Here is a 27,792-nt window from a genome sequence, read left to right on the forward strand (position 1 = left end):
GTAGTAGAGACATAGCAGTACAGAGGGAGGAGTGGTGAGAGTAGTAGAGACATACCAGTTGAGGGAGGAGTAGTAGAGATATACCAGTAGAGAGGGAGGAGGGGTGAGAGTAGTAGAGACATACCAGTAGAGGGAGGAGTGGTGAGAGTAGTAGAGACATAGCAGTACAGAGGGAGGAGGGGTGAGAGTAGTAGAGACATAGCAGTACAGAGGGAGGAGGGGTGAGAGTAGTAGAGACATACCAGTAGAGGGAGGAGGGGTGAGAGTAGTAGAGACATAGCAGTACAGAGGGAGGAGGGGTGAGAGTAGTAGAGACATAGCAGTACAGAGGGAGGAGTAGTAGAGATATACCAGTAGAGAGGGAGGAGGGGTGAGAGTAGTAGAGACATACCAGTAGAGGGAGGAGTGGTGAGAGTAGTAGGGACATAGCAGTACAGAGGGAGGAGGGGTGAGAGTAGTAGAGACATAGCAGTACAGAGGGAGGAGGGGTGAGAGTAGTAGAGACATACCAGTAGAGGGAGGAGTGGTGAGAGTAGTAGAGACATAGCAGTACAGAGGGAGGAGGGGTGAGATTAGTAGAGACATAGCAGTACAGAGGGAGGAGGGGTGAGAGTAGTAGAGACATACCAGTAGAGGGAGGAGTGGTGAGAGTAGTAGAGACATAGCAGTACAGAGGGAGGAGGGGTGAGAGTAGTAGAGAAATAGCAGTACAGAGGGAGGAGTGGTGAGAGTAGTAGAGACATAGCAGTACAGAGGGAGGAGTGGTGAGAGTAGTAGAGACATAGCAGTACAGAGGGAGGGGTGGTGAGAGTAGTAGAGACATACCAGTTGAGGGAGGAGTAGTAGAGACATACCAGTACAGAGGGAGGAGTGGTGAGAGTAGTAGAGACATACTAGTTGAGGGAGGAGTAGTAGAGACATACCAGTTGAGGGAGGAGTAGTAGAGACATACCAGTACAGAGGGAGGAGGGGTGAGAGTAGTAGAGACATACCAGTAGAGAGGGAGGAGGGGTGAGAGTAGTAGAGACATACCAGTTGAGGGAGGAGTGGTGAGAGTAGTAGAGACATAGCAGTACAGAGGGAGGAGTGGTGAGAGTAGTAGAGACATAGCAGTACAGAGGGAGGGGTGGGGAGAGTAGTAGAGACATACCAGTTGAGGGAGGAGTGGTAGAGACATACCAGTAGAGAGGGAGGAGGGGTGAGAGTAGTAGAGACATACCAGTAGAGAGGGAGGAGGGGTGAGAGTAGTAGAGACATACCAGTTGAGGGAGGAGTAGTAGAGACATACCAGTACAGAGGGAGGAGTAGTAGAGACATACCAGTAGAGAGGGAGGAGGGGTGAGAGTAGTAGAGACATACCAGTAGAGGGAGGAGTGGTGAGAGTAGTAGAGACATACCAGTACAGAGTGAGGAGTAGTAGAGACATACCAGTAGAGGGAGGAGTGGTGAGAGTAGTAGAGACATACCAGTACAGAGTGATAGGCCAAAAAGTGAAATAAGTTAGCATTTATTGCAATGGTTATTAATTGTACCGCAGGGATGGATCGTAAGTCTCCGAAAATTGAGATTGTGGTGGCAGCTGCAAAGAGGTATTTGGGTGTGCGAGACTTGACAGCAAAAGAGTTACAGGATGTGTTAAGTGGTGATGTCCCATCCTTTCATGGTGATGGCATGAGGTAGGAATAAATACATTTAATTAGTGGAGTAAGGGGTTGTTCATTTTATATCATTTTGAAATGAGTGAATATAGTGTTAAATGGTAGGGTATTTATTTAGTACATTTTTCTTTTTCAAGTAAAGTATAATAGAGTTGTACTCCAGTCCAGTAGGTGGCGGTAATGCAACAAATTGGATGCCAACCGCAGTTAAATCTCACAGAAGAACAAGGTGGTGTTTCCACTCAGCACCAAATATGGTGATGATTCGAAGCCCAGTGGCCGGCAGTGGGAGAAGATCGAGTGAGATGGATTTCTCATTGATGAAGCATTTGATCTCAATACAGTTTTGTTCCCAAAACCAGAATATGTTACAAACAGAGTGGACCAAGTTTTTGTAGACTTTACCCGTTGTCAAAGTTTCTAAAAAGTGTGTTGTTTAGGAGTGAAGGGGTGAATTGAGTTATTGCCCACGCCACTTCAGAGTTGGCGTTCCCTAACGGATATATGGAAATACATGCTAGAATGAGCACTAGTTCTGCACACTATGATTAATTTTCTCCCATTAGAACACAGCCTGTCATTTCCATCTTGGGTTAGTTATAAAAAAGGGGTCACGGCTAGAAAGGATCAAGCTTTTGTCAAATTAAGGTCAGATTTGACATTTCGTAGCAGGTTAGGAGAATTTATGCAACAGGTTAGGATAATTAGGTTACGGTTAGGAAAAGGTTAGCTAAAAGGACCGTCTCATTTCAAGCAAGCGCATTTCCATCAACGGTTACTCTCCTCAATTAACTTTGACCTTTTTCAAAAGGAGGCGAAAGAGGACGAAGAAGAGAGGACGCAGGAGGTGAGCAAATCTAATTGATAAAAGGCCTATGAATCGGCGTATGCTAACATGAGTATATTACCTTGAAAACAACAGTCGGACATCTTGGAAGCAGTCTCCAGTTCTTATTATACCTCAGTTGTGCTTCCTCGCCAAGAGGAGGCTATCGAGGAGGACCGTCTTCCACTTGCCTTTTAACGAATTGACACACTCTCCAAACACTCAACCTCTTATCGGTCACAGAGGAAAGAGGACGTAGGAACGACTTTTGCCCAAATGAGAAAACCACATGGAATGCTCCTCGGTGCAGGCTTAGATAAAAATTAAATCTCACTGTAGCTACAGAAAAAAGCCTACAAATTGTATTGTTTTCCATGACTTATTGTATGTATACAGTGAACAACAACTGTAATAGACTCAATGCAACATCAACCAGTCAAGTAATAATGATACATTCATCAATCACCTTATTAAGTTATTAAATAATAATACATAGATAATAAATAATCAAATACAACAAATAGATAAATAAACAAATAAATAAACACACTTATCTGAATCCTGAATCAAGCAGACATTGAAAAATAACTATTATCACAACAACAAAGAAGTTACTGTAAATCACAGTTTTTCTGCCTCTCAAACATCATTGCAGGCGCGACGTAACAGCAGAATATGTACTGCATGTTGTAGGGTTTTTAACCACACTGCTCAACGCACCTCACCCCGGTTTTGTCCAAACTAAAACAATGACGAATGGTGCTGGGGACGGACAGTGGCGCTGTTTCCCCTAATGCGGGTTCCATCTTTAACAAGGAGTTGTATGAAAGGACAGCTGGTTTGAGAATGAGTGGTTCTTCATCATCGTAACACAACCACCAGACAGGAACTGTAACATAGAAACAGGGTTTGTATTACAGATGTGTAATGGAGTCAAACTGTACTGGATAAAGTCATCCACAGCTTGAAATGGGGCCATTGAATTTGATCCTTTTCTGTGGCGCAACTGGTTTGTACGTCAAGCAAGCGAACACGTGTTTGGAATCAGTGGACCACTGGTTCAAGACCAGGAAGAGGACAGGGACAGTGGAGGAAGTGAAGCTGTTAGCAACACAGTCACACCAGTTACACATGGACTCTTGGGGTTCCCTAAAGACATTGGGCTGGGCCAACGTAAATATCTAATGCTTGAGGTCCAGGGGCCTGCTTTGTTATTGGGCTTCCTCGAGCCCACTAGCACCCCCACTAGCACCCTTGTATTTGTCTGTTGACAAATACTGTCAGAACATCACATCACTCATGAAAGAAATAGACAGAACTATACAGATACAATCCCACATCAAATCTGCCTGTCAGGAAGACATAGATAGATGGGTCATCTGATTAGATTCTAATTTGGCTCAATTTGCTGTGAATACTACATTTAAAACAAGAATGGATCCCTCAGAACCATAACTATGACTGAAAAACAGACAAATGCAACTAAAATGTCTGCATGTGTAATTAGAACTGGGTTTTGAATTCAATTAATTACACAGGTACTTTGTCTTTTCAGATATTCTGAGGGGCAAATCCTAACTGCCATTAAGTCAAATGTTCACTTAGTCTCCCATTGACATCAATGCAACATGACTAAGCGGAAATAGTGATTTGCCCGTGTGCTTAAAGGAACGTGTGCATCTCCCCACAGTGTGTTCCCAGTAGACCTAGCTACAGTACTACAGGTCCTGGTGGTGGTTGCTGTGAGGGAGGGGGGTTTCCCGCTCCTCTCTGCCCGGCTCGCCCTCCTGTCTGTGGGTCACCAGTCTCTGGTAGCGGGCTTGGCGCTGGTGGTCTGGGTCCACGTTCACCCAGCTGTTGGCTACCCACTTCACCCCTCGGGTCACAGGACAGTCCCCATGGAGGGAGTATTCATCCAGCTCACCCATCCAGCCTGCGGGACAGGGGAGGGGATAGGGAGTTTGACTAGTGGCGTACGGTGTTAACGGAGAAGACAAGTCACAAAGAATGGAGCAGCGTGTGTGCTGGAACGGACCTTTGCCATCAGAGAGATGGTTGTACCAGAGGAGAGCAGTCCCAGCTGTTGGTTTCACCCTGAGGTTTCCTCTGTTACAGCTCTGCTGTGTGTCTGTCAAATCCACACCACCCTGCACTAATGCCTGGAAGACACACACGTGCAAACACAACAAAAATGCAGCCCTTCTATGCTCCTGATATGAAGCATGACAAGTGCTTCTCAGTCAGATTCCTTGTCATTGTTCAGCACTATGTTTGCAATAGCAGCACAATTCAGGAAATCAGTAGCCTTCTCATCATTCAACATGAAAGCAAAAACTCTTAGTACGGACAATGCTTATAGTATGGTCACCCACCTCCTCCTCATAGGTGCGATTGTCTGCCACAGGAAAAGTGGTCTCTCCGCCTCCCTCCACAGAGTTCAGGTAGAGTAACACAGTGATGTACCTGGGGAGGAGGGAACATCCGTATATTAAGGCGACTATCTGACTGGAATATGGGAGGATCAAAGTGCACATTTGTGCAAACAGATGGACACCATAAAAAGATGACAACCTATGAAAATTAGAGGAAGCATATGGATACACAGACACACACACACACACACAGACACACACAGACACATATAGAAAGAGACAGACCTGCAGGAGATCTCGGTGTGTGCCGAAGTGTTTCCGGCCAGGCGTGTGTGTGAGCAGGTGGTCTCTGGATGGGAGGGGCTACTGTCGTGGTGGGCATGGCTGAAGCCTCCCTGCTCGTAGCGAATCACCTGCAGCGGCTCGCTCAGCTCAACCAATGGGGAGGGCAGACGCGCTAGATGGGTCACCCTAAGGAAGGAGAGAGGCCGGAATAAAGCCATAAAAACAGTATGACAACTGAGTTACTATGACAACTGAGTTACTATGACAACGGGGTGCGTGTTACAACTGAGTGAGAGTTACCTATTCCTCAGTGCGTGTAGTATGTGGTGTGATCCTGGTCCCTGATACAGCCAGGTGTGTCGGCTCTTCCTTTTCGGTTGGCTCCGCCTTGTTCCGCCTCGCTGCTGCAAGGGATGCTGGGACATGCCGTCACACACACGCCTGAACTCCTCTAGAGTTAACACACCTGCAGGGACAACACACGGTTAGCCCCCCTCTCTGCTGCAAAAAACATTTCTCTCACTCGCTCTCCTATTAAGATGTTCACATCTTCCTAATCACGGTATCCACTCTCTCCCTCTTTCCCCGTAGGTGTAATACTGTATGCTGTTACTCTCAGCTCATCTTCCTCTTTCATATTCTCCGATCTTTCTCACCCCACGGCCATTTTCTGTATCTGTAGCTCTGTATGCTGTTGCAGCTCCTCTCTTGCTTTTCCACTCCCTCCCTGTAACTCTCTCGCTCTCTATTACTCTCGAATGAGTGAACCTCCGGGCCCCCTTTCCCCTCATCCCCCTATGAAGCAGCGCCCCAGACGAAACAATAGCTCTGGGGTGCAGGAGGGGAGGATGGAGCGAGTAAGTGTGGGGAGGAGGAGTACGAGGAATCCGGGGGAATGTTAAGGAAGGAGGTTGGTAGGCCACAGATTTTAATGAGATGATGGGACACATCCGGACTGGGAAACGCAAACGGTGCCTGGCATAATGGCATCAGGTCACACACACCCTTGGCACGCACAAACACTCACCCCTTAATAATACTGGCAGGGAAAGCCTGGTATATAGGCTTTGGGAAAGACATATTTATTTGTAACATTCTTTGTAAACAACAGGTGTAGACTTAGTGAAATACTTACTTACGGGTCCTTTTCCAACATTGTAGAGTTTCCAACTAATTTGAAGGGGTGTCCACATACTTTTGTATGTATGTACAGTGGGGAGAACAAGTATTTGATACACTGCCGATTTTGCAGGTTTTCCTACTTACAAAGCATGTAGAGGTCTGTAATTTTTATCATAGGTACACTTCAACTGTGAGAGACGGAATCGAAAACAAAAATCCAGAAAATCACATTGTATGATTTTTAAGTAATTAATTTGCATTTTATTGCATGAGTATAAGTATTTGATCACCTACCAACCAGTAAGAATTCCGGCTCTCAAAGACCTGTTAGTTTTTCTTTAAGAAGCCCTCCTGTTCTCCACTCATTACCTGTATTAACTGAACCTGTTTGAACTCGTTACCTGTATAAAAGACACCTGTCCACACACTCAATCAAACAGACTCCAACCTCTCCACAATGGCCAAGACCAGAGAGCTGTGTAAGGACATCAGGGATACAATTGTAGACCTGCACAAGGCTGGGATGGGCTACAGGACAATAGGCAAGTAGCTTGGTGAGAGGCAACAACTGTTGGTGCAATTATTAGAAAATGGAAGAAGTTCAAGATGACCGTCAATCACCCTCAGTCTGGGGCTCCATGCAAGATCTCACCTCGTGGGGCATCAATGATCATGAGGAAGGTGAGAGATCATCCCAGAACTACACGGCAGGACCTGGTCAATGACCTGAAGAGAGCTGGGACCACAGTCTCAAAGAAAACCATTAGTAACACACTACGCCGTCATGGATTAAAATCCTGCAGCGAACGCAAGGTCCCCCTGCTCAAGCCAGCGCATGTCCAGGCTTGTCTGAAGTTTGCCAATGACCATCTGGATGATCCAGAGGAGGAATCGGAGAAGGTCATGTGGTCTGTTGAGACAAAAATAGAGCTTTTTGGTCTAAACTCCACTCGCCGTGTTTGGAGGAAGAAGAAGGATGAGTACAACCCCAAGAACACCATCCCAACCGTGAAGCATGAAGGTGGAAACATCATTCTTTGGGGATGCTTTTCTGCAAAGGGGACAGGCCGACTGCACCGTATTGAGGGGAGGATGGATGGGGCTATGTATCGCGAGATCTTGGCCAACAACCTCCTTCCCTCAGTAAGAGCATTGAAGATGGGTCGTGGCTGGGTCTTCCAGCATGACAACGACCCAAAACACACAGCCAGGGCAACGAAGGAGTGGTTCCGTAAGAAGCATCTCAAGGTCCTGGAGTGGCCTAGCCAGTCTCCAGACCTGAACCCAATAGAAAATCTTTGGAGGGAGTTGAAAGTCCGTATTGCCCAGCGACAGCCCCGAAACCTGAAGGATCTGGAGAAGGTCTGTATGGAGGAGTGGGCCAAAATCCCTGCTGCAGTGTGTGCAAACCTGGTCAAGAACTACAGGAAACGTATGATCTCTGTAATTGCAAACAATTGGATTCAGAGGCCACTTAGCTAATAAGTTTTCTTTAATAGTCTTAAGAAGTTAATGGAAGCTTCTCTAATGTCAAACATGTAGGGTGTGGTGTACCGCAGGTCAGTTCTGTAGGCCATCTACTCTTTTCTATTTTTACCAATGACATGCAACTGGCATTAAAACAAAGCCTGTGTGTCCATGTATGCTGATGATTCAACCATATACATCTCAGCAACCACAGCTAATGAAGTCACTGAAACCCTTAACAAGGAGTTGCAGTCAGTTGTGGAATGGGTGCCAGTATTAAACTGGTCCTAAACATCTCTAAAACTAAGAACATTGTATTTGGTACAAATCCCTCCCTAAGCTCTAAACCTCAGCTGAATCTGGTAGCGAATGGTGTGGCTGTTGAACAAGTTGGGGAGACTAAATGACTTGGTGTTACCTTAGAATGTAAACTGTCATGGGATGTTCTGCTTTGTTGACACCACACTCCAAAGCAAGTCATGCAGGCTCTAATTTTGTCTTACCTTGATTATTGTTAGGCCATGTGGTCAAGTTTTTATTCGTTTTTTTTAATTTCACCTTTATTTAACCAGGTAGGCAAGTTGAGAACAAGTTCTCATTTACAACTGTGACCTGGCCAAGATAAAGCAAAGCAATTCGACACATACAACAACAGAGTTACACATGGAGTAAAACAAACATACAGTCAATAATACAGTAGAAAAATAAGTCTATATACAATGTGAGCAAATGAGGTGAGATAAGGGAGGTTTAAGGCAATAAATAGGCCATGGTGGCGAAGTAAATACAATATAGCAATTAAAACACTGGAATGGTAGATTTGACAGTAGATGAGTGTGCAAAGTAGAAGTACTGGGGTGCAAAGGAGCAAAATAAATAAATACAGTAGGGGAAGAGGTAGTTGTTTGGGCTATTTATAGATGGGCTATGTACAGGTGCAGTGATCTGTGAGCTGGTGAGGGAGATACGTTTTTCCAGTTTCAGAGATTTTTGTAGTTCGTTCCAGTCAATGGCAGCAGAGAACTGGAAGGAGAGGCGGCCAAAGGAAGAATTGGCTTTGGGGGTGACCAGTGAGATATACCTGCTGGAACGCGTGCTACGGGTGGGTGCTGCTATGGTGACCAGCGAGCAGAGATAAGGCGGGACTTTACCTAGCAGGGTCTTGTGGATGACCTGGAGGCAGTGGGTTTGGCGACGAGTATGAAGCGAGGGCCAGCCAACGAGAGCGTACAGGTCGTAGTGGTGGGTAGCATATGGGGCTTTGGTGACAAAACGGATGGCACTGTGAAGTGCTGCTAAAAAAGACCTAGTTAAACTGCAGCTGGCCCGGAACAGAGTGGCACATCTTGCTCTTCATTGTAATCAGAGGGCTAACATAAATACTATGCATGCCAGTCTCTCTTGGCTAAGAGTTGAGGAGAGACTGACTACATCACTTCTTCTTGGGCACAAGGACTATGGTGGTCTGCTTGAAACAAGTTGGTATTACAGACTGGGTCAGGGAAAGGTTGAAAATGTCAGTGAAGACGCTTGCCAGCTGGTCAGTGAATGCTCTGAATACACGTCCTGGTATTCAGTCTGCCTTGCGAAAGTTAACCTATTTAAAGGTCTTACCTCACATTGGCTATGGAGAGCGAGTTACACACACACACACACACACACACACTACAAAGTACCTGCTGGGCTGGCCTCCTGGCCGGTGAGTATCTGTCGTAAGTTTTCTGGGCTCAGCCAGGTCCCGTCCCGTGAACGAGAGTGGCTCAAGATCTGGGACAGAAACACACAACCACAAACAAGTGAGCTGCCGGCCGCTCTCTACCCCTCCCTCCCTCTCATCCACCCACCTCTCCCTCTCTCACTTCCTGTCTCTGCAGTAGTCCGTCTTGGTCCAGGTCTAGCAGGCTGAAGGTCTCCTCGGGGCTGAGGGAGAGCAGTGGCTGCAGTTCCTCCTCCTGGTCTCCTGGTGGCACTGTGGCCTGGCTCTCCATCAGACCCTTCAGCTGGGCCAGCTGCACCACCACACCACACTCCTCCTCAGACAGGAAGCCAGGAATCTCTGACAGGAACAGAGAGAGGGGGGACCCATACGTCATTGATTACCTGTACAACGTCATGCTCTGGATAGAAATGTAATGTATAGGCAGACAAAGAATGGGTTTCCCACACTAATGTCTCGACAGGGCGTGCTCCTGTTGGCCATTATTAGTCATTATAAACTGGGTGGTTCGAGCCCTGAATGCTGATTGGCTGACAGCTGTGGTATATCAGACCGTATACCACGGGTATGACAAAACATTTTGTTTTACTGCTCTACTTTAGTTGGTAAACAGTTTATAATAGCAGTAAGCCACCTCGGGGGTTTGTGATATATGGCCAATATACCACGGCTAAGGGTTGTGTCCAGGCACTTTGCGTTGCATCGTGCATAAGAACAGTCCTTAGGCGTGGTATATTGGCCGTATACCACACCACCTCGGGCCTTTTTGCTTAATTATACCATGGCAATGTTGAATCGTTGTTTCTGATTGGCTTGAAGGGCATTCTAGAGTGTGTATTATTTCCCTATAATGCACAGTATATTTGCACGGTAGAATTCAATGGCTATAGTTCATTCGTACATGTTCTATGTTTGAGCTGATTTTGAAAGAAGTCGAATTGAAAACATTATTGGCATTGTTGAATTTGATTTTAATAATGGCAAGCTAGGACTGATGGTTTGGTTAGGTAAACTAGCAACCTAGGACTGAAACCAGTCCTATCTGTGTAGCCATTCACTTGCTTGCCTAGGACATCAGATAGCCTAAATGTAGTTAGATAGTGTATGTGCAAACGCCACCCATCCAGACTCAACATAATGATACCGAAGTCAGTGGTGGTGTCCATGTTAGCGTAACAACAGACAACAAGCAGCCTTCAGGTGAGCCCAGGTCCACGATCAAGGATTTCCTTATCAAAAGGGCCTGAGTGACTTGGGAGATCAGACCAGCATGATCAATGACTACAGACTTCTCTCTATGTTGCCCTGCTGATGATGATGACGCACACATGACTCTTCTATCTAGTAGAACCAATCATGACATGGATGGAAGACTGATTATGTTACTGGTTTACATTTATGTACCAAATAGCCTAGTATTCCTGATTGGCTGATGTCAGAAAACCAGAATGATGATCCCTGAGGAGTAGAGATGATTAAAACTTGGGCTACCAGTTTACAGTACTTTAATTTCATAACCAATGTTTTTGAAGACAAACAAGTTCTTATCTTTACAGTTACAGTAGAAAATGACCCAGGCCTTCTGCACTGCAAAGAGATTGGATACTGCACTGAAAAATCAGTAATTATTTTACAACTTGTTAAGAAATAACTTATCTAAAACAACATCTGTCTCGGTTGTGTTTGCTTTAGCTTTCTCCGTGTCGTGTTTGAGCAGGTGTGTACACAGGGACTCTTTAGTGATCGTGGATATGGGGATAATGAGAACTCCCTGGCCCCCCATCACCCCCACAGGGAGCTATTTGTGGTATGGCCCGACCCATTGACAGTGCTAATGAGCCAAGGCATTGAATGTCTCCCACAGGGGGGGTGACTGAGAAAGAAGCTGTATTGTGGTTCCCCTGGGTGAGAGTCGGATTGGTGGTCGCTCATATATAGTAGTTAGTATGCAGGAGTACCAGTATGTCTGTGTGAGGTTGGTATCATCATTCTCATTCAGACCCATTCACATGCATAGAGTGTGTGGGAGAGCAAGAAGACCACACAACACACTCACCCTGTGTGAATATACAACCATGATTTACACATGGACTGTCAGAGGTGACCTAAAAGCAGTGGGCTGGACCTGTGTGTTAGTCTAAGGCTTCCTGATATGAGTGCCCAGGACCCCCTGGTAACCCCGTAGCTGCACCCCTGCCTTCCCATCACTCCCTCTATCCATCCCTTCCTCTTCTAATAAAAGGCTTCCGGCTGTACGCCTGCCTGTACAGTATAGGCCTTGTTCCCCACAGCAGACCCTGTACTGTACTGTGGCTGATGAGATAGGGAGGGGGAGAGAGAAAGGGAGGGGCTGATGGCTAATCCCTATTGTCCAGTCATGCACCATTAAGCTAGATGGGTGATATGAATGAAGGGGACTGGGTCTGGCCCCTCTCTCCCTCCTCTCCCTCCCCCGTTCTGCCTCTCTCTTTCTGTCCCTGTCTCTCTGTGGAGGAAGTGACCTGCTTGTCTGGACAGGAATCAGGTCACAGCCTCACAGTGGGAGAACCCTACCACCTCTCTCCCCCACATGCATGTTCACACACACACGCTGGGGCGCTCACACACTAAATAATAGGTTTCTTACATTCCCTTAGATGTAATCAGCACACAACAGACACAGATGTCAGAAATAGTACCAAGTAATCCTCATAAAAAGGTAATGAAATCAGGCATTCCTGATTCATCTGTAAAAATCACTCGTTAGAGAGATGGGATGGAGAGGAGGCTCGGGGTCAGATCGGGATAAACGAGCTTGTAGGGGTATGGGGAGATAAGGGGAAGTGGAGGGGATCCTTTGAAGAGGGAGTGCAGACTGGAGGGCTTCTTGGGGACAGGAGTGCAGAAAGAGAGCAAGAGAAAGGGTTCCTTTGCCTTTGAAAAGAGAGAGAAAGGGTTCCTTTGCCTTTGAAAAGAGAAAGGGTTCCTTTGCCTTTGAAAAGAGAAAGGGTTCCTTTGCCTTTGAAAAGAGCGAGAAAGGAAGGGAAAGGGGATACCTAGTCAGTTGCACAACTGAATCATTCAACCCGAAGAGAGGGGAGAGGAGGTGTTCGTGACATGAGGGGGACTCTTTTCCTCATCTCAAGCTGTGGGGGCGGAATGGCAAGTCAGGCTAAGGCTAAGTCAGGACAACACACACACCAAGAGAGCATAACATTCTGAACACACACGCATACAGGTAACTGCCAAAATAATGGAAACACTTGAGTAAATGAGGGATAAAGTTAATTGAAAGCCAGGTGCTTCCGCACAGGTGCGGTTCCTGAGTTAATTAATCAATTATCATCTGAGCAGACCAAATGCTGGGCAGGCCATTATTTTGGCTACGCCCCCATAGGATGACAATGTCCCCATCCACAGGGCACAAGTGGTCACTGAATGGTTAGATGAGCATGAAAATGATGTAAACCATATGCCATGGCCTTGTCAGTCACCAGATCTCAACCTCATTGAACACTTATGGGAGATTCTGGAGCGGCGCCTGAGACAGCGTTTTACATCACCATCAACAAGACACCAAATGATGGGGTTTCTCGTGGAAGAACGGTGTCACATATATCCATTAAAGTTCCAGACATTTAGAATCTATGTCAAGGTGCATTGTAACTGTTCCGGCTGGTGGTGGTCCAACGCCCTATTAAGACACTTTATGTTGGCGTTTCCTTTATTTTGTCAGTTACCTGTAGATTCACACACAATCCTTGATATTCTTAACTCAGTCATTACTACAGAACACTCACTCACTCACTCACAACACATTGGAGCAAATGAAAGTGAGTGGGTTTCATATCTAATCCCATCTCAAGCACTGTCCCACTCCCTTGTACCCCACGCCCTCCCCCCATCGTTAACCCCCTGCTGGCCCACTCCCATCCCTTCCCCCACCACTCTCCTATTCAAATGCAGACCAAGCCTACAGAGGTGACGTGTCACCGCCTGCCTAGTATAAATACACCAATCCCCTCCCTGTCATACAGACCATCACCACAAACACCCAGACACTCTCTCCTGTGTGGATTTCCTTTCCTCCTCCCGGGATGATGCCCGTTCCTGCACCACCTCCTTGCACCACCTCTAAGAGGACCTCTCCTCGTGCTCCTGCTCTCCTCGTGCTCCTGCTCCTCCTGCTTCCAGCTGGGCCTGGCTGGAGTGTCAGGCTGGAGGCAGGACCTGGAGCTGAGAGTGGACCAGAGGCTGGTACAGTTACCAGGACCAGGGTTAGAGCTGGGTCTAGAGTTAGAGCTGGGTTGGAGACTGCGGATGAGGCCGTGGCTGAAGATAGAGCTGGTGCTACCATCCTGTCCGACAGCAGTGAAGGGCAGTGGGAGCCCCGGAGCTCCTCCCGTTGTGTGCCCATCCCGGCGGGCATGGCCCTCTGCCAGAACATCGGCTACGCCACCATGAGGATGCCCAACCTGCTGGGGCACGAGTCGCCAGGCGAGGCCGTCCAGCAGAGTGCCAGCTGGCTGCCCCTGCTCGCCCGGGAGTGCCACCCCGACGCCCGCATCTTCCTCTGCTCGCTGTTCGCACCCATCTGTCTGGACAGGTAAGGAGGGGAGAGACGCTGGGAAGTTGGAACTACTAGCTTGTCTTTAGAAATTAGAGAAAGTGTTGGAGGAAAATACAAAGGTATTTCTTTGTAGAGAACAGAGTAGACTAAATAGACAAGTCATTGGTAAAGAGGGAGAAAGACGGGGAGACGTGTCTCTTTGAGAGAAGGTATAGTGTAGACTAGATAACTGGTAGAACTTTTAAACTCTTGATGTCATTTTGCATACAGTGACATTTACATTATTTTGGCCTGGGCGGTTCCAGATCTTTATCATGATTATATTACAAAGCACTTATCTACTGAGTGAGCATGATATCTTTTGGAAAGCTCTTCAAAACAAAGCAGCCATTGAGAGGAAACCTGGATGTGTCTGTCTTCATGTCTCTCTCTGTTCCTCTGGGCTGAATCACAACTCCAGAGTGGGGGATTACACGGTGCCGGGAGCTATGCTAATCTGGGCTTGCCTCACAGAAAAGGCCCTGGTTTCACACAACCTTCAGGCCATGAAAGGCCCCTCATCTCGTTTGAGTTGTTCTCAGCGGCTGACTGGCCATCTGGCATTTTGGGCAAATGCCAGATGGGCTGGTCCATTTTTCACCCAGTCTAACTTGTTATTTTGTGTGCAAAATCCTCATTATCTGGCTAGTAATGGGGCACTTAACCCTTTACACTTGTGGGAATTGACCTATATGGATAGGGCTAAATTTAAATGTTTCTTACGGAAGAAATCTGAAAAGCATAACCATGGTAGCAATTGAAAGGGAACAGTTTGGAGATTATGGGAAATGTATTAGATTAAAGTTGAGGACACAACAGTTCACCTGACACAAGACTGATTATATGTGCATTCTACTTTTACTCTACTTTTCACCGAATTTGTTGATAACGAAATCTGAAAACACTCTGGATAAATTCAGTAACACGATAAGAATATTCCTGGAAAATGTGAGGTAGGTGTAACATAAGACAGAAAAATGACAAGGGTTTGAGTGAGAGGACTAACTGTTGTCTCTAAGTGGCCACACAATGCACTTTTATGACTCAAAGAGTTCAACTATAAGGTGCTTTTTTGGTCTCTCACTTGTAGTTGTTTTGTATGGAACACAACCCTACATCCCTACCATCACATTTACTGTTGTTGTTGTTTACGCAATCCAAAAACGGTCCATTATAAATCCCAATCTGGGTCAGCTCGACATCATTTGACAGCTTGTTCTATTACCAACATAACTAGCTAAGTTATAAAATATGATCTTACAGTGTTCAGCTTTCACAAGGCAATTCAGGGAAACAGATAACTTTGGTGCACATAGAAAGGAGTCATGAGTGTTCAGCTTTCACAAGGCAATTCAGGGAAACAGATAACTTTGGTGCACATAGAAAGGAGTCATGAGTGTTCAGCTTTCACAAGGCAATTCAGGGAAACAGATAACTTTGGTGCACATAGAAAGGAGTCATGAGTGTTCAGCTTTCACAAGGCAATTCAGGGAAACAGATAACTTTGGTGCACATAGAAAGGAGTCATGAGTGTTCAGCTTTCACAAGGCAATTCAGGGAAACAGATAACTTTGGGGCACATAGAAAGGAGTCATGAGTGTATCCAGGTGTTTTCTTCACAGTCGACTAACAGGCTCATTGTGTTCAGAACAACCAGGGTATGACGCCATGTCATCTTGTAACTGTACATCACACAGTGATCAGAAACGTTGACACTGGATATGACATGAGCTTTATGATAGGGAAATGTGAAGTGCACATTTGGACTCATGGGTGTTCGGCTTGCTTGTATTATGGGCTCCCGAGTGGTGAAGTTGTCTAAGACACTGCATCTCAGCACTTCAGTACCTGGTTCAAATCCAGGCTGCATCACATCTGGCTGTGATTGGGAGTCCCATAGGGCAGTGCACAATTGGCCCAGCGTAATCTGGATTTGGCTAGGGTATCATTCTTGTAAATAACAATTTGTTCTTAACTGACTTGCCTAGTTAAATAATTCTCAACGTCTCATCTTTCAAAACACATATAATCCTCTTAAATGTATAACATTTCCCTCATTCAGAAAATAAAACAATGGCAAAAGTTACCAGGAGGGATGGGGCAACTTCTTGTCACACGAGGTGCTCAAGTTCAGAATGTTTGTCAGTATAAAACCCACACGGCACTGTGAAGCGGCAGGTAGCCTAGTGGTTAGAGTGTTGGACTTGTAACTGAAAGGTTTCAAGTTTGAATCCCCAAGCTGACAAGGTAAACATCTGTTATTCTGCGCCTGAACAAGGCAGTTAACCCACTGTTCCTATGCTGTCATTGAAAATAATAATTTGTTCTTAACTGACTTGCCTAGTTAAATAAAGGTAAAAAGAAGCAGAGCCTGATGTCATGTACAGCTACTACATTTAAATGTAGGTGTTTATCAGTGCCCAAATATGCAAATTTCAACCCGGTACGAGAGCAAAGGGCTACGGGGGAAAATGGGCTGGTGTGTTAGAAATGCCAGGGCTGATTTCTGGTCCCAGTCCGCCACGGGTTGTGCTGTTTTTTTAAAGAGAGAAAACATAGGGTTAAAAAAGAGAAACAAATGTTTCTAAACGATATCTCATAGGGTGTAGCAGCATCTCTCTTCCTCCACTACTTCTCCTTTATTGATTTGGATCCATTCACTAACAACTTACTATTGTTTTCTCCTCCTGGCTCTTTGTTCTTGCATCTATTTTGTCAATCCCTCTCTCCTGGGCAGGTTCGTCTCTCCATGTCAGAGTCTGTGTGAGTCAGTGCGGGACAGCTGCGCGCCCATCATGGGTTGCTATGGTTACCCCTGGCCAGATATCCTTCGCTGTGAGCAGTTTCCTGCCAACCACCTCATGTGTATCTCCTCTGTCACCAACACCAGCACCAGCACAGGAGGGCGCAGAGGTGAGACACACACACTATGAAATAAGATGCTCTGTTTTCTACTGTCCATGTCAGACTAAGAACTCTGACTGGATGTGTCTGTGATGATTGTTTCAGCAGTGCCCCAGGCTAGCTGTCGAGATTGTGAGCTGGAGGAGGCCTCGTCTGCCAAGGACGTGCTGGAAACTTTCTGTAGGAGTGACTTTGGTAAGCAGAACTACACTCTGTTCCTTTATTATATTACTATTTTACAGAGATTGGTTCAGATGATCTATTCCAATGTTTCTCTGTCCTCCCTATTGACAATATCCAGATCAAACATTGAGATGTACCCTACCTACCCATCTTAATGCAATTCTCTGTCTCTCTGCTGCCCTCTGTGTCCCCAGTGGTGAAATTGCGTCTCACGCAGCTAAAATCCAGTCAGGTGAGTTTGGCCCAGTTCTCCCTGGCCTCTCGTCTGCAGGTTCTGAAGCACGGGCCTCTCCTGGGAGGACAGATCCGCTCCCGCCTGCAGCTGTGGCTGGAGAGAGACGCCAGCTGTGTACGGAACATGACGCGGCGTCAGCCTCGAGGCGGGACCTTCCTGGTGACGGGCACGGTGCAGGGGGAATGGCTGGTGGTCAACAAGGCTTTTGCCTGGAACAAACACGCCAGGAACCTGATGGCTGCAGCCCGCAAGTGGAAACAGCACCGATGTAGAGGCTAGCAGGGGCTCTGGCTAGGAGCTGAACTTGAGGTCTGAAATGGGTCTGAGCAGATCTATAGGCCTAGGTGTACAGAGTCAGGGATGTGATTAAAACACCATATAACATCAGTAGAGAGAGAGGAGGTTGTTTGGGGGAGGGTACATTTCTATGATAGACTTCCTGGATTTTAATCACATCCTTGGATAGCTGGATGTTTCAGAGAGCACCATCCTGAGCTCAGGAGAGGACGCTGCAAAGGACAAGACCTTCTGTGTGTCCTGCAAATGTACATATCTATAAATTATAAGTAAATATCACTGATCTATATTTGTAAGAGGTTGACTGAAATTAAATTAGTGTTTTCAAAGTGTTGAGCTTGCATTCATTCATGATGTTATTGATGCAGTTTGGGTTGTCAGTTTTCATGGGTCTTGAAAGATGGGGGTTGTCTAACAGTGTCATCAATCATGTTATTCTCAAAGCATTTGAATAACAGATATATATCCTAAACTGTATGTGTGAAGACAAAGCCTGCCCTAAAGGGTAAAAGGTGCTATTCTTACCAAAGAGCAGAGGCTTGAGGCTGAGAGTCTTCATTTCCTGGATTCTGTCAGGCTTGAGTGACACCCTCTGGACATGACCCACCTGAAGAAACAGTCTACATTAGTATTGTAAAGCCTTGGGCATGATCAACATTAAGTGTTTGTTAGGATGGTGGTCTTCGCAAACCCTCTCGCAGTATACCGAGTGCGCCTCGTCGTTGAGTTCGGGCCTATAAGACTCCGGCACAGTAGAGGCCACTATGTGAGACGGAACGTGCCGCTACAACCAAGCAAAGCAGTTTCTTTCAGAAAATATAGCCCAGTTTATCCGTTGACAACCGTAACACGACCATTTACAAACTGACATTGACAAGACTTGGTCATTCATTGATGGTTTGCCATAGCAATAAACTTTAATGCGAGGTTGGTTTGGTAACTCTTGTAAACAATAGATTTGCTATAAGCAACTACGTTTGTAGTCTAATGTATTGCACATTAAAAGAGGTCTAAGGCTACTAACTATCTAACAAAGCTAGCTATCTTGCTAATAGACTGATTTGAGTTTCCAACTGGATAGTAGAAGCAAAGGTAACCTAACGGTAGCTAGCTAAATAAACCAATGAATTTGGAATATTGTACAAGCTATGCCGTGTGGCTAACAACCACAGCTAACTAGCTAGCTTGAACGGTAACAGCCAGCTAGCTGCCGTTGAGCCTTTCCCTCATTTAAGAACGTTGCACTCATCTAGTTTGACGTGCCACCACTAGTACTTTGTACTATTTATCAGAACTAGTGGACCGTCAACATTTTGTTCGAATGAGTGAAAAGGCAGATAGATGTATGTTTACTTTCCACCGTCGACACCCACCACCAAGCCATGCCTATTAGACTGTTGGAGTTATTCTAGCAAAGATGACCTAGTTATATATATTGGCCTCGACTCTTCCTCTCTGCCTGGTTCTAGCTAGTTCGCAAAGTTTGAAAATTGCGGGCGCACAGACCACTGCGATCGAACTTGGCTGGCATATTATTTTTGTCTTCCGGTGGCCACTGCAACTGGATGCACACCGCTCGTTTTGTTGTATGATAGTAATAGTATTATTGCGCCTCATTATCTCCTCACCCGTATCCCCTCGATGCGTGGTAGACTGAAGCTCTGACGGACATCCAGCTCAGGGTCTTGCTGAGGTGGGTCTGACGGGGACAGGCGGCTGTCAACCCCGCTGCTAGATGCCGATGTGTCCCCGTCGGCGCTGACAATATCCGCCGGACTGTTATTGTAGTGTACGTAGAACAACAGCCCAATGATGTTTATGATGTAAACATGGAAGAAGACCATGACCACCACGAAGTAAGCCCGGGAGCAGACACTGCTCTTCTGAATCTGAAGCCGCTCTCGGCCAGGCATTGGAGGGAGGTGCGGGGGCACATACGGTGATGAGTCGCCACACGCATCCATGCTTTCCTGAGATTCATCATCCATTTCTGAATGGATATGTCGATTGCTATAATCCATGACTAGCTAAATGTCTGGCAGGATATTCGTGGAGATGTACATATGCTGGCTGTTCTGCCACTGTGTGCTAGCGTTAGCTAACGATAGCCGACAACAGCATCATACATGCAAAGATGGCTAACTATGTAGCTAGCTACTAATATTCATTTCACCCATATAACGGTAGCTTAGCTAGCATGCAAGTACAGTAGGTTAGCTAAGCGAGTGAGCCTGCCTTCTTCAGACACGACGACAGGTTGTTTTCCTTTAGATACAATAAAAGGCAACACTATCTATGACCGTGTTAAATATCCGAAAGGACTCAACTTGCAATGGGAAAATCCATATTTCATGTAGATGCGCTTATTGTTGACTGTACCCCTGACAACATCAACTACATAAACGAGAGCAGGGAGAAGAGTAGACTGCTAGTTCTGATTTCGGAACCTATCAAACACTATCGCCCTCTAGCGGACGACCAGAATAAAACATTCCAAATTCCGACGCAGTGAGCCTCCGTTACCACACGATGGCACTAGAATAAAGGGAATGCAACGTAGGCTACTCTTGGCATTGGTGTGGTCTGGGTTTACTTATTTTTGTTTGGAGTAATGCTGCAAATACAGTTTTATGTATGGCTGTTATCGGAGCATAATCCCTCAACACAGTCTCCATCTGGCTATCTTCTCATGGGCTGCCTAATTGCTCTCTCAATTCAATTAACTTAAATTCAAAGGGTTTTATTGGCATGGGAAACATGTTTACATCTCTTTCTCTCTCTCTGTGTGCCATTAGTCACTCTGTTGAGATGCAATACCAGCTTTTAATGGTATTTAAAAGAGTATAGGTCACAAATTATTCTGACATTTGATTTTAAAGGACATTTCCATTCATGAAGAGGTGTAAATAGCAGGTGCGTATTGATACCACGAGTTCGACCTTTGGACCACTATGTTACGGGTCCAATTTTGAGCTCACTGATCTTAGGGTGTTTCCACATATAGTCCTCTTTAAAAGAACCAATCTCAGTCCTCTTTAAAAGAACCAATCTCAGTCCTCTTTAAAAGAACCCATCTCAGTCCTCTTTAAAAGAACCCATCTCAGTCCTCTTTAAAAGAACCCATCTCAGTCCTCTTTAAAAGAACCCATCTCAGTCCTCTTTAAAAGAACCCATCTCAGTCCTCTTTAAAAGAACCCATCTCAGTCCTCTTTAAAAGAACCCATCTCAGTCCTCTTTAAAATAACCATTCTCAGTCCTCTTTAAAAGAACCCATCTCAGTCCTCTTTAAAAGAACCCATCTCGGTCCTCTTTAAAATAACCCATCTCAGTCCTCTTTAAAATAACCCATCTCAGTTCTCTTTAAAAGAACCCATCTCAGTCCTCTTTAAAAGAACCCATCTCAGTCCTCTTTAAAAGAACCCATCTCAGTCCTCTTTAAAAGAACCCATCTCAGTCCTCTTTAAAATAACCATTCTCAGTCCTCTTTAAAATAACCCATCTCAGTTCTCTTTAAAAGAACCCATCTCAGTCCTCTTTAAAAGAACCCATCTCAGTCCTCTTTAAAAGAACCCATCTCAGTCCTCTTTAAAAGAACCCATCTCAGTCCTCTAAAAGAACCCATCTCAGTCCTCTTTAAAAGAACCCATCTCAGTCCTCTTTAAAAGAACCCATCTCAGTCCTCTTTAAAAGAACCCATCTCAGTCCTCTTTAAAAGAACCCATCTCAGTCCTCTTTAAAAGAACCCATCTCAGTCCTCTTTAAAAGAACCCATCTCAGTCCTCTTTAAAAGAACCCATCTCAGTCCTCTTTAAAAGAACCCATCTCAGTCCTCTTTAAAAGAACCCATCTCAGTCCTCTAAAAGAACCCATCTCAGTCCTCTTTAAAAGAACCCATCTCAGTCCTCTTTAAAAGAACCCATCTCAGTCCTCTTTAAAAGAACCAATCTCAGTCCTCTTTAAAAGAACCCATCTCAGTCCTCTTTAAAAGAACCCATCTCAGTCCTCTTTAAAAGAACCAATCTCAGTCCTCTTTAAAAGAACCCATCTCAGTCCTCTTTAAAAGAACCAATCTCAGTCCTCTTTAAAAGAACCCATCTCAGTCCTCTTTAAAGTGAACTCTGGGGTAAAAAAAAAGCTAAATAACTAAGTTCTCTTTGTACTCACACTGTCACTGCCTTTGAATGAGGACTCAACTCTTTTGCCAGTTCACTTCACCTATTTTATGGTCCGAGTCCTCTTTGCATTCACATTGTTATGTTTAGAAAGGAACCAAGAGCTTTTTCCAACATGCACTCTGGGTTTTTACAAAGTACAGGACACGCCATTCAATCAGTATGTGTTATCCGGCAGCTAGATATACCTACTTACATTTTGGAAGCTAATAGATAGCATTTAATTAAAATATGAGACATAATAATTGTGATCAGAATATACACTACATGACCAAAAGTATGTGGACTCCCCCGCCCCTTTACTGTTTTACACCATTCCAGACGACGCTTGGCATTGCACATGGTGATCTTAGGCTTGTGTGCGGCTGCTCAGCAAACCCTTGGAACTCGGTAGTGAGGGTTGCAACCCGAGGACAGACGATTTTTACGCACTACGTGCTTCAGCACTCGGGGGTCCCATTCTGTGAGCTTGTGTGGCCTACCAATTCACGGCTGAGTCGTTGTTGCTCCTATATGTTTCCACTCCACAATAACAGCACTAACAGTTGACCAGGGTAGACATTTGACAAAATGATTTCTTGGAAAGGTGGCATCCTATCATGGTGCTATGTTGAAAGTCACTGAGCTCTTCAGTAAGGCCATTCTACTGTCAATGTTTGTCTATGGAGATTGCATGGCTGTGCGCTCAATTTTTTACACCTGTCAGCAACGGTTGTGGCTGAAATAGCCAAATCCACTAATTTGAAGGGGTGTCCACATACTTTAGTATATATAGTATACTATTAACATGTACATTTGATTGCTAACAGAATAAATAGCAGAAGAATAACTTCAGAATAAATAATGCTGTAGTTGAAAATTGTACACCCAAGGTAGGCTACTGGCCCTTTGAGAGCTAGAATCAATTTTGTACCCTATGTTGTGATTCTCACCAAATAGGTTGTCCTCTCACACTATTCAAATCCCACAGTCAATAAACAGTTTATGATCACAAATTAAAATCCAATAATCTGAACTAAAAACTCAACACATTTTGAAATTTCTGTGGAACCTTGACAATTTCGAATCAATATCCAAAAACAGCACACATTTTTTTTCACGCCAACATGCACATCATCATCTTTTTCGGTTTTTGTTCGGCACCTACAGTTGAGGTCGGAAGTTTACATACACCTTAGCCAAATACATTTAAACTCAGTTTTTCACAATTCCTGACATGTAATCCTAGTAAAAATTCCTTGTCTTAGGTCAGTTAGAATCACCACTTTATTTCAGAATGTGAAATGTCAGAATAATGGTAGAGAGTGATTTATTTCAGCTTTTATTTCTTTCCTCACATTCCCAGTTCCCCCTGACAGAGCTGGTGTAACTGAGTCAGGTTTATAGGCCTCCTTGCTCGCACACGCTTTTTCAGTTCTGCCCACAGATTTTCTATAGGATTGAGGTCAGGGCTTTGTGATGGCCACTCCAATACTTTGACTTTAAGCCATTTTGACACAACGTTGGAAGTATGCTTGGGGTCATTGTCCATTTGGAAGACCCATTTGCAACCAAGCTTTAACTTCCTGACTGATGTCTTGAGATGTTGCTTCAATATATCCACATAATTTTCCTTCTCATGATGCCATCTATTTTGTGAAGTGCACCAGTTCCTCCTGCGTCAAAGCATCCCCACAACATGATGCTGCCACCCCCCTTCACGGTTGGGATGGTGTTCTTCTGCTTGCAAGCCTCGCCCTTTTGCCTCCAAACACAACAATGGTCATTATGGCCAAACAGTTCTATTTTTGTTTCATCAGACCAAAGGACATTTCTCCAAAAAGTACGATCTTTGTCCCCATGTGCAGCTGCAAACCGTAGTCTGTTTTTTTTATGGAGGTTTTGGAGCAGTGGCTTCTTCCTTGCTGAGTGGCCTTTCATGTTATGTTGATATAGGACTCGTTTTACTGTGGATTTTGATACTTTTGTACCCGTTTCCTCCAGCATCTTCACAAGGTCCTTTGCTGTTGTTCCTGGATTGATTTGCACTTTTCGCACCAAAGTACGTTCATTTCTAGGAGACAGAACGCGTCTCTTTCCCGAGAGGTATGACGGCTGGTCCCATGGTGTTTATACTTGCGTACTATTGCTTGTACAGATGAACGTGGTACCTTCAGGCGTTTTGAAATTATCCCAAGGATGAACCAGACTTGTGGAGGTCTACTTTTTTTCTGAGGTCTTGGCTGATTTCTTTTGATTTTCCCATGATGTCAAGCAAAGGGGCACTGAGTTTGAAGGTAGACATTGAAACACATCCACAGGTCCACCTCCAATTGACTCAGATTATGTCAATTAGCCTATCAGAAGCTTCTAAAGCCATGACATAATTTTCTGGAATTTTCCAAGCTGTTTAGAGGCACAGTCAACTTAGTGTATGTAAACTTCTGACCCACTGGAATTGTGATACAGTGAATTATAAGTGAAATAATCTGTTTGTAAAAAATTGCTGTAAAAATGACTTGTGTCATGCACAAAGTAGATGTCCTAACCGACTTGCCAAAACTATAGTTTGTTAACAAGAAATTTGTGGAGTGGTTGAAAAACGATTTTTCATGACTCCAACCTAAGTGTTTGTAAACTTCCGACTTTAACTGTATGTGAGGGTTTATGGCAAGGGAAACGGTGTTGCAGTAGTCTAGTGCGTCGTTCGGGAATAATGACATGCGAACCTTGGCAACTTTGCGTTCACATTGCCCTAAAAAAGGGAACGGGAACTCAGAATTCAAGCTAACCGAACTCAGGCTCGTTTGAAGGGTCTGAGTTCCTTTGGAGTGTTCACACTGCACAAAAAAATATTCGAACTGCACTGAGTTCACAAAAATTATCTGAAAGGGACCAAGTGTGAAAACACCCTTAGTCTGAACAGGCCTGAAAACTGTTCCATTTTACTCGCGCTGTGCGTAATTTCGAGCGCTATGCCGACTAACCGTCCAGAACTACATCTCCGCTCCAATCAAAATCAAAGTGGCTATAGCCCACACATACCCTGTATCACTCGCTTTAGTCAGATGCCCATTATCTATACATCCCCCATAATTATTCAGGACAAGTGGTGGCCTAGATATCTTCTAATCTATCGTCTCGCTCTTCATTTTTCTATAGGCAGCTATTATGCTTATTAGACATATGCTAGCTATCATTATAGGCCTATGCAAAATGCAGAAATAAGGACCACATGCCTGTGGCACTTAAGGTATTCCCTTTTGTCTGGATAATTATGAATAAGCAAGTGATTTGAATATTAATTTATGATTAAATTACCATAAATTGCAGATAATCATTTATGCAGAAGAAAAATAATACCAGGAAGATATAAGGGGTGCACATTCGGATCAAACCTGCCTAAAATAATAAGGTCATTTCCCTTGTGTCTTGCTCTCCGAACTTTATCCCCCCCCCCCCCCCACACACACCCTTTGCGGTGTTTTCCGGGATCACGCCACCACTACCACTTGGGATCCTGGCGATATGGCTGATAATGGACTGGGACCGTGTTATTGTCAGCGCCAAATAGACAAACCCATAGTGTAGCCATCTTAAAGTCACTGGTCGAATAGAGCCGTAGAACATATTCTTACATAGTCTAAATAATAATTAGTGATTAAATAGGCCTATAGGTATTCCATAGCCACCTCCTTCACTTGCCACCACGTAGGCTACCGCGGTAGCTGCACAAACTTGTCGCAGTGGATAGCGTACAATCGTTGGGATTGCCCTATCTACAGGACTGAGTCTCGCCCATTCGGATCTTTTCAGGTTCGTATTGTTACAATGTTGCTTTTCCATGTCTGTGACTGACGTTATTATTTTGTGGCTGAGTTTTGTTAGTTGAAGTTCAGCTCAGACGCTAACCATGACGGTTTAGTGCGAATCGTGGGCTATGAACCTATTGAGATTGCAGTTTTACAGTGGCGTCTAGCAGTAGGATGATATGAATTCATCTGATTTGCCTGCTTAGTCGCGTAAGGTGTTGATTCTGTATTTAATTGTGTTTTGACAAAGGCTACTAGGAAAGTTAGCCTAACCAGCAGCCTCAGACAGCCTACCATCACTAGCCATAACCTAGTCAACAAAGCAGGTCATGCTATGCGGGCTATTCACCTATCTACACCAACAGTGTTCTATACACATGTAGGTTAAGCCAAAAACATCACAGGAAAGATCAACCAATGGTCAAAATCAAATTGTATTTTGTGCATACCTTCCACATATCTCGATTACTGTTCTCTCTAACTTTTGTATGCCCTGTCATACTCTACCCTCCCGGATGCTCTGTTCCAGGAAAACACGAGGAGAGGGACGGAGTGAAAGGGAAAGGCCGGGGTTCCGAGAATCGCGCTTTAACTCAATATTTCGATCATTGCGTTATCCCAGAGAGCCAGTTCACTAGCCTACTATAGCTAATTGTGCTGAAATCTAGTCTTGGCCTGATCTCTGCCATAGAGATAGATGCCTGAAGTGTCTACATGGGCAGTCCGCGAATGGGACAGTGTTGTTTGTTGCACCATGCATGCATTTCAGAAAACATATAAAACAAAAACATAATTAAGATAATGGCAATTTGGTAATACTATAAAACAATCTTGATATTGATGTCTATATTTTGTCTTCACGATCCGGTAAACCGTCCGTGGTGGGAGTATCATTTACCGATTAATTATTGATGGGGCTGTCAATGGATGTCCGGGTTAGAAATAATACGCAGCGATCGTTGCCATCGAGGTTAATAACGGCGTTATAGCCAGTGAAGAAGTGCACCGGACATACGGTATGTTCTTGGTGAGCCGCATAACATATCTGCGGTTATGAGCTTCCCAGGCCTTTTTACATGTCAGAGAAGATGCGCATTTGTTTTATGTTGCAAGGAAACTGTTGGTTCATGATTCAAGCAGAATTGCCGGCGCACTAGTTTCCATCAATAACTTAAAGTAATTACAGGGACAAAGCCTGCGAGGTTGTTTTTGTTGATGCAGCCAGGTGTTTAAGAGTGGGTAGCCGATATTCAACCTGCTTTCACAGTCCAGTCCACTGTGTAGTGTTGATTCTGGTCACAGAGATTCTGCCTTTCGAATGACATCATCTATTCAATTTCGGGTTTCTCACGACTGGGGGGAGTTCATCACATGCAAATATTTCTGCGTTTTTCGCCATATTCACCACCTCTATTGTCCAGAGTCGACTGCATGAACTCTATTGATTGGTGGCATGAATTCTATTCCTATCTCACTCATGTTGAAACAGAGCGTGACATCTTTTCGATTTCTCATTCAGAAGAAAAACAATGACAAAGACTGTTTTGTCCAGGCAGTTTAAGTGTCTAATTGTCTGGCTACTTATAAACCAGTTATGAAACAGTAGGTAGGCTACAATAGCCTATGGCTTATAAGTTTAATGGCTAAGACAGTGTCCATAGAGCCTTAGTCTTCTAATGGGTCCACTGGTCTTCCACTGTGGCCCAGCTGTGGTCAATTTTAAGGGATATAGAAGGAATTAATGTGGTGTTTCTTTCTGTGTACTCTCTTTGACCCCCCCTCTCTCTCGCTCTCTCTCTCTCTCTCTCTCTCTCTCTCTCTCTCTCTCTCTTCCTCTCTCTCTGTCTCTCTGTCTCTCTCTCTCTCTCTCATTCTCTCTCTCTCATTCTCCCTCTCGCTCTCTCTCTCTCCCTCTCTCTCATTCTCTCTCTCTCTCTTCCTCTCTCTCTCTCTCTCTCTCTCTCTCTCTCTCTCTCTCTCTCTCTCTCTCTCTCTCATTCTCTCTCATTCTCTCTCTCCCTCTCTCTCTCATTCTCTCTCTCATTCTCTCACTCACTCACTCTCTCTCTCTCTCTCTCTCTATCTCTCTCTCTCTCTCTCTCTCTCTCTTCCTCTCTCTCTCTCTCATTCTCTCTCTCTCATTCTCTCTCTCTCTCTCTCTCTCTCTCTCATTCT

The 27,792-nt window shown here is 44.9% G+C and overlaps 3 protein-coding genes and 1 long non-coding RNA gene across 9 annotated transcripts in view; 2 read left to right on the plus strand and 2 right to left on the minus strand.

The window, feature by feature from the left end:
* Window positions 1-1,491: 1,491 nt before the first annotated feature.
* Window positions 1,492-20,094, minus strand: LOC129861115 (transmembrane prolyl 4-hydroxylase-like). 2 transcript variants are annotated; one of them, XM_055932258.1, is made up of 9 exons: window positions 19,283-20,094; window positions 18,180-18,261; window positions 9,590-9,786; window positions 9,407-9,497; window positions 5,442-5,607; window positions 5,142-5,327; window positions 4,857-4,947; window positions 4,520-4,643; window positions 1,492-4,417 (listed from the first exon to the last, which is right to left on the minus strand). In XM_055932258.1, the coding sequence occupies exons 1-9, from the start codon at window positions 19,673-19,675 to the stop codon at window positions 4,203-4,205; spliced, it is 1,545 nt and encodes a 514-aa protein (XP_055788233.1). In that variant the 5' UTR covers window positions 19,676-20,094; the 3' UTR covers window positions 1,492-4,202. The 2 variants fall into 2 exon arrangements, with proteins under 2 accessions (XP_055788233.1, XP_055788232.1); XM_055932257.1 differs by having other exon boundaries at window positions 9,575-9,786.
* Window positions 9,957-17,969, plus strand: LOC129861116 (secreted frizzled-related protein 5). The gene is made up of 4 exons (XM_055932259.1): window positions 9,957-14,032; window positions 16,773-16,948; window positions 17,045-17,134; window positions 17,317-17,969. Exons 1-4 carry the CDS (start codon window positions 13,524-13,526, stop codon window positions 17,634-17,636), a joined length of 1,095 nt encoding a protein of 364 aa, XP_055788234.1. The 5' UTR covers window positions 9,957-13,523; the 3' UTR covers window positions 17,637-17,969.
* On the minus strand, window positions 15,749-16,855 carry LOC129861117 (uncharacterized). The gene is made up of 2 exons (XR_008760509.1): window positions 16,708-16,855; window positions 15,749-16,567 (listed from the first exon to the last, which is right to left on the minus strand). It is a non-coding gene; the product is annotated as an uncharacterized LOC129861117 (long non-coding RNA).
* A 5,183-nt stretch (window positions 20,095-25,277) lies between the features above and the next one.
* The window catches only part of LOC129861118 (cyclin-dependent kinase 17-like), an 86,884-nt gene continuing 84,369 nt past the window's right edge, over window positions 25,278-27,792 (plus strand). For all 5 annotated transcript variants that reach the window (XM_055932260.1, XM_055932261.1, XM_055932262.1 and 2 more), the window contains exon 1: window positions 25,278-25,621. The gene's annotated coding sequence lies outside the window, so the exon portion shown is untranslated. The remainder of the gene's footprint in view (window positions 25,622-27,792) is intronic.

This window comes from Salvelinus fontinalis, chromosome 8 (genome assembly GCF_029448725.1).
Source record: "Salvelinus fontinalis isolate EN_2023a chromosome 8, ASM2944872v1, whole genome shotgun sequence".
Taxonomy (NCBI): Eukaryota; Metazoa; Chordata; class Actinopteri; order Salmoniformes; family Salmonidae; genus Salvelinus; species Salvelinus fontinalis.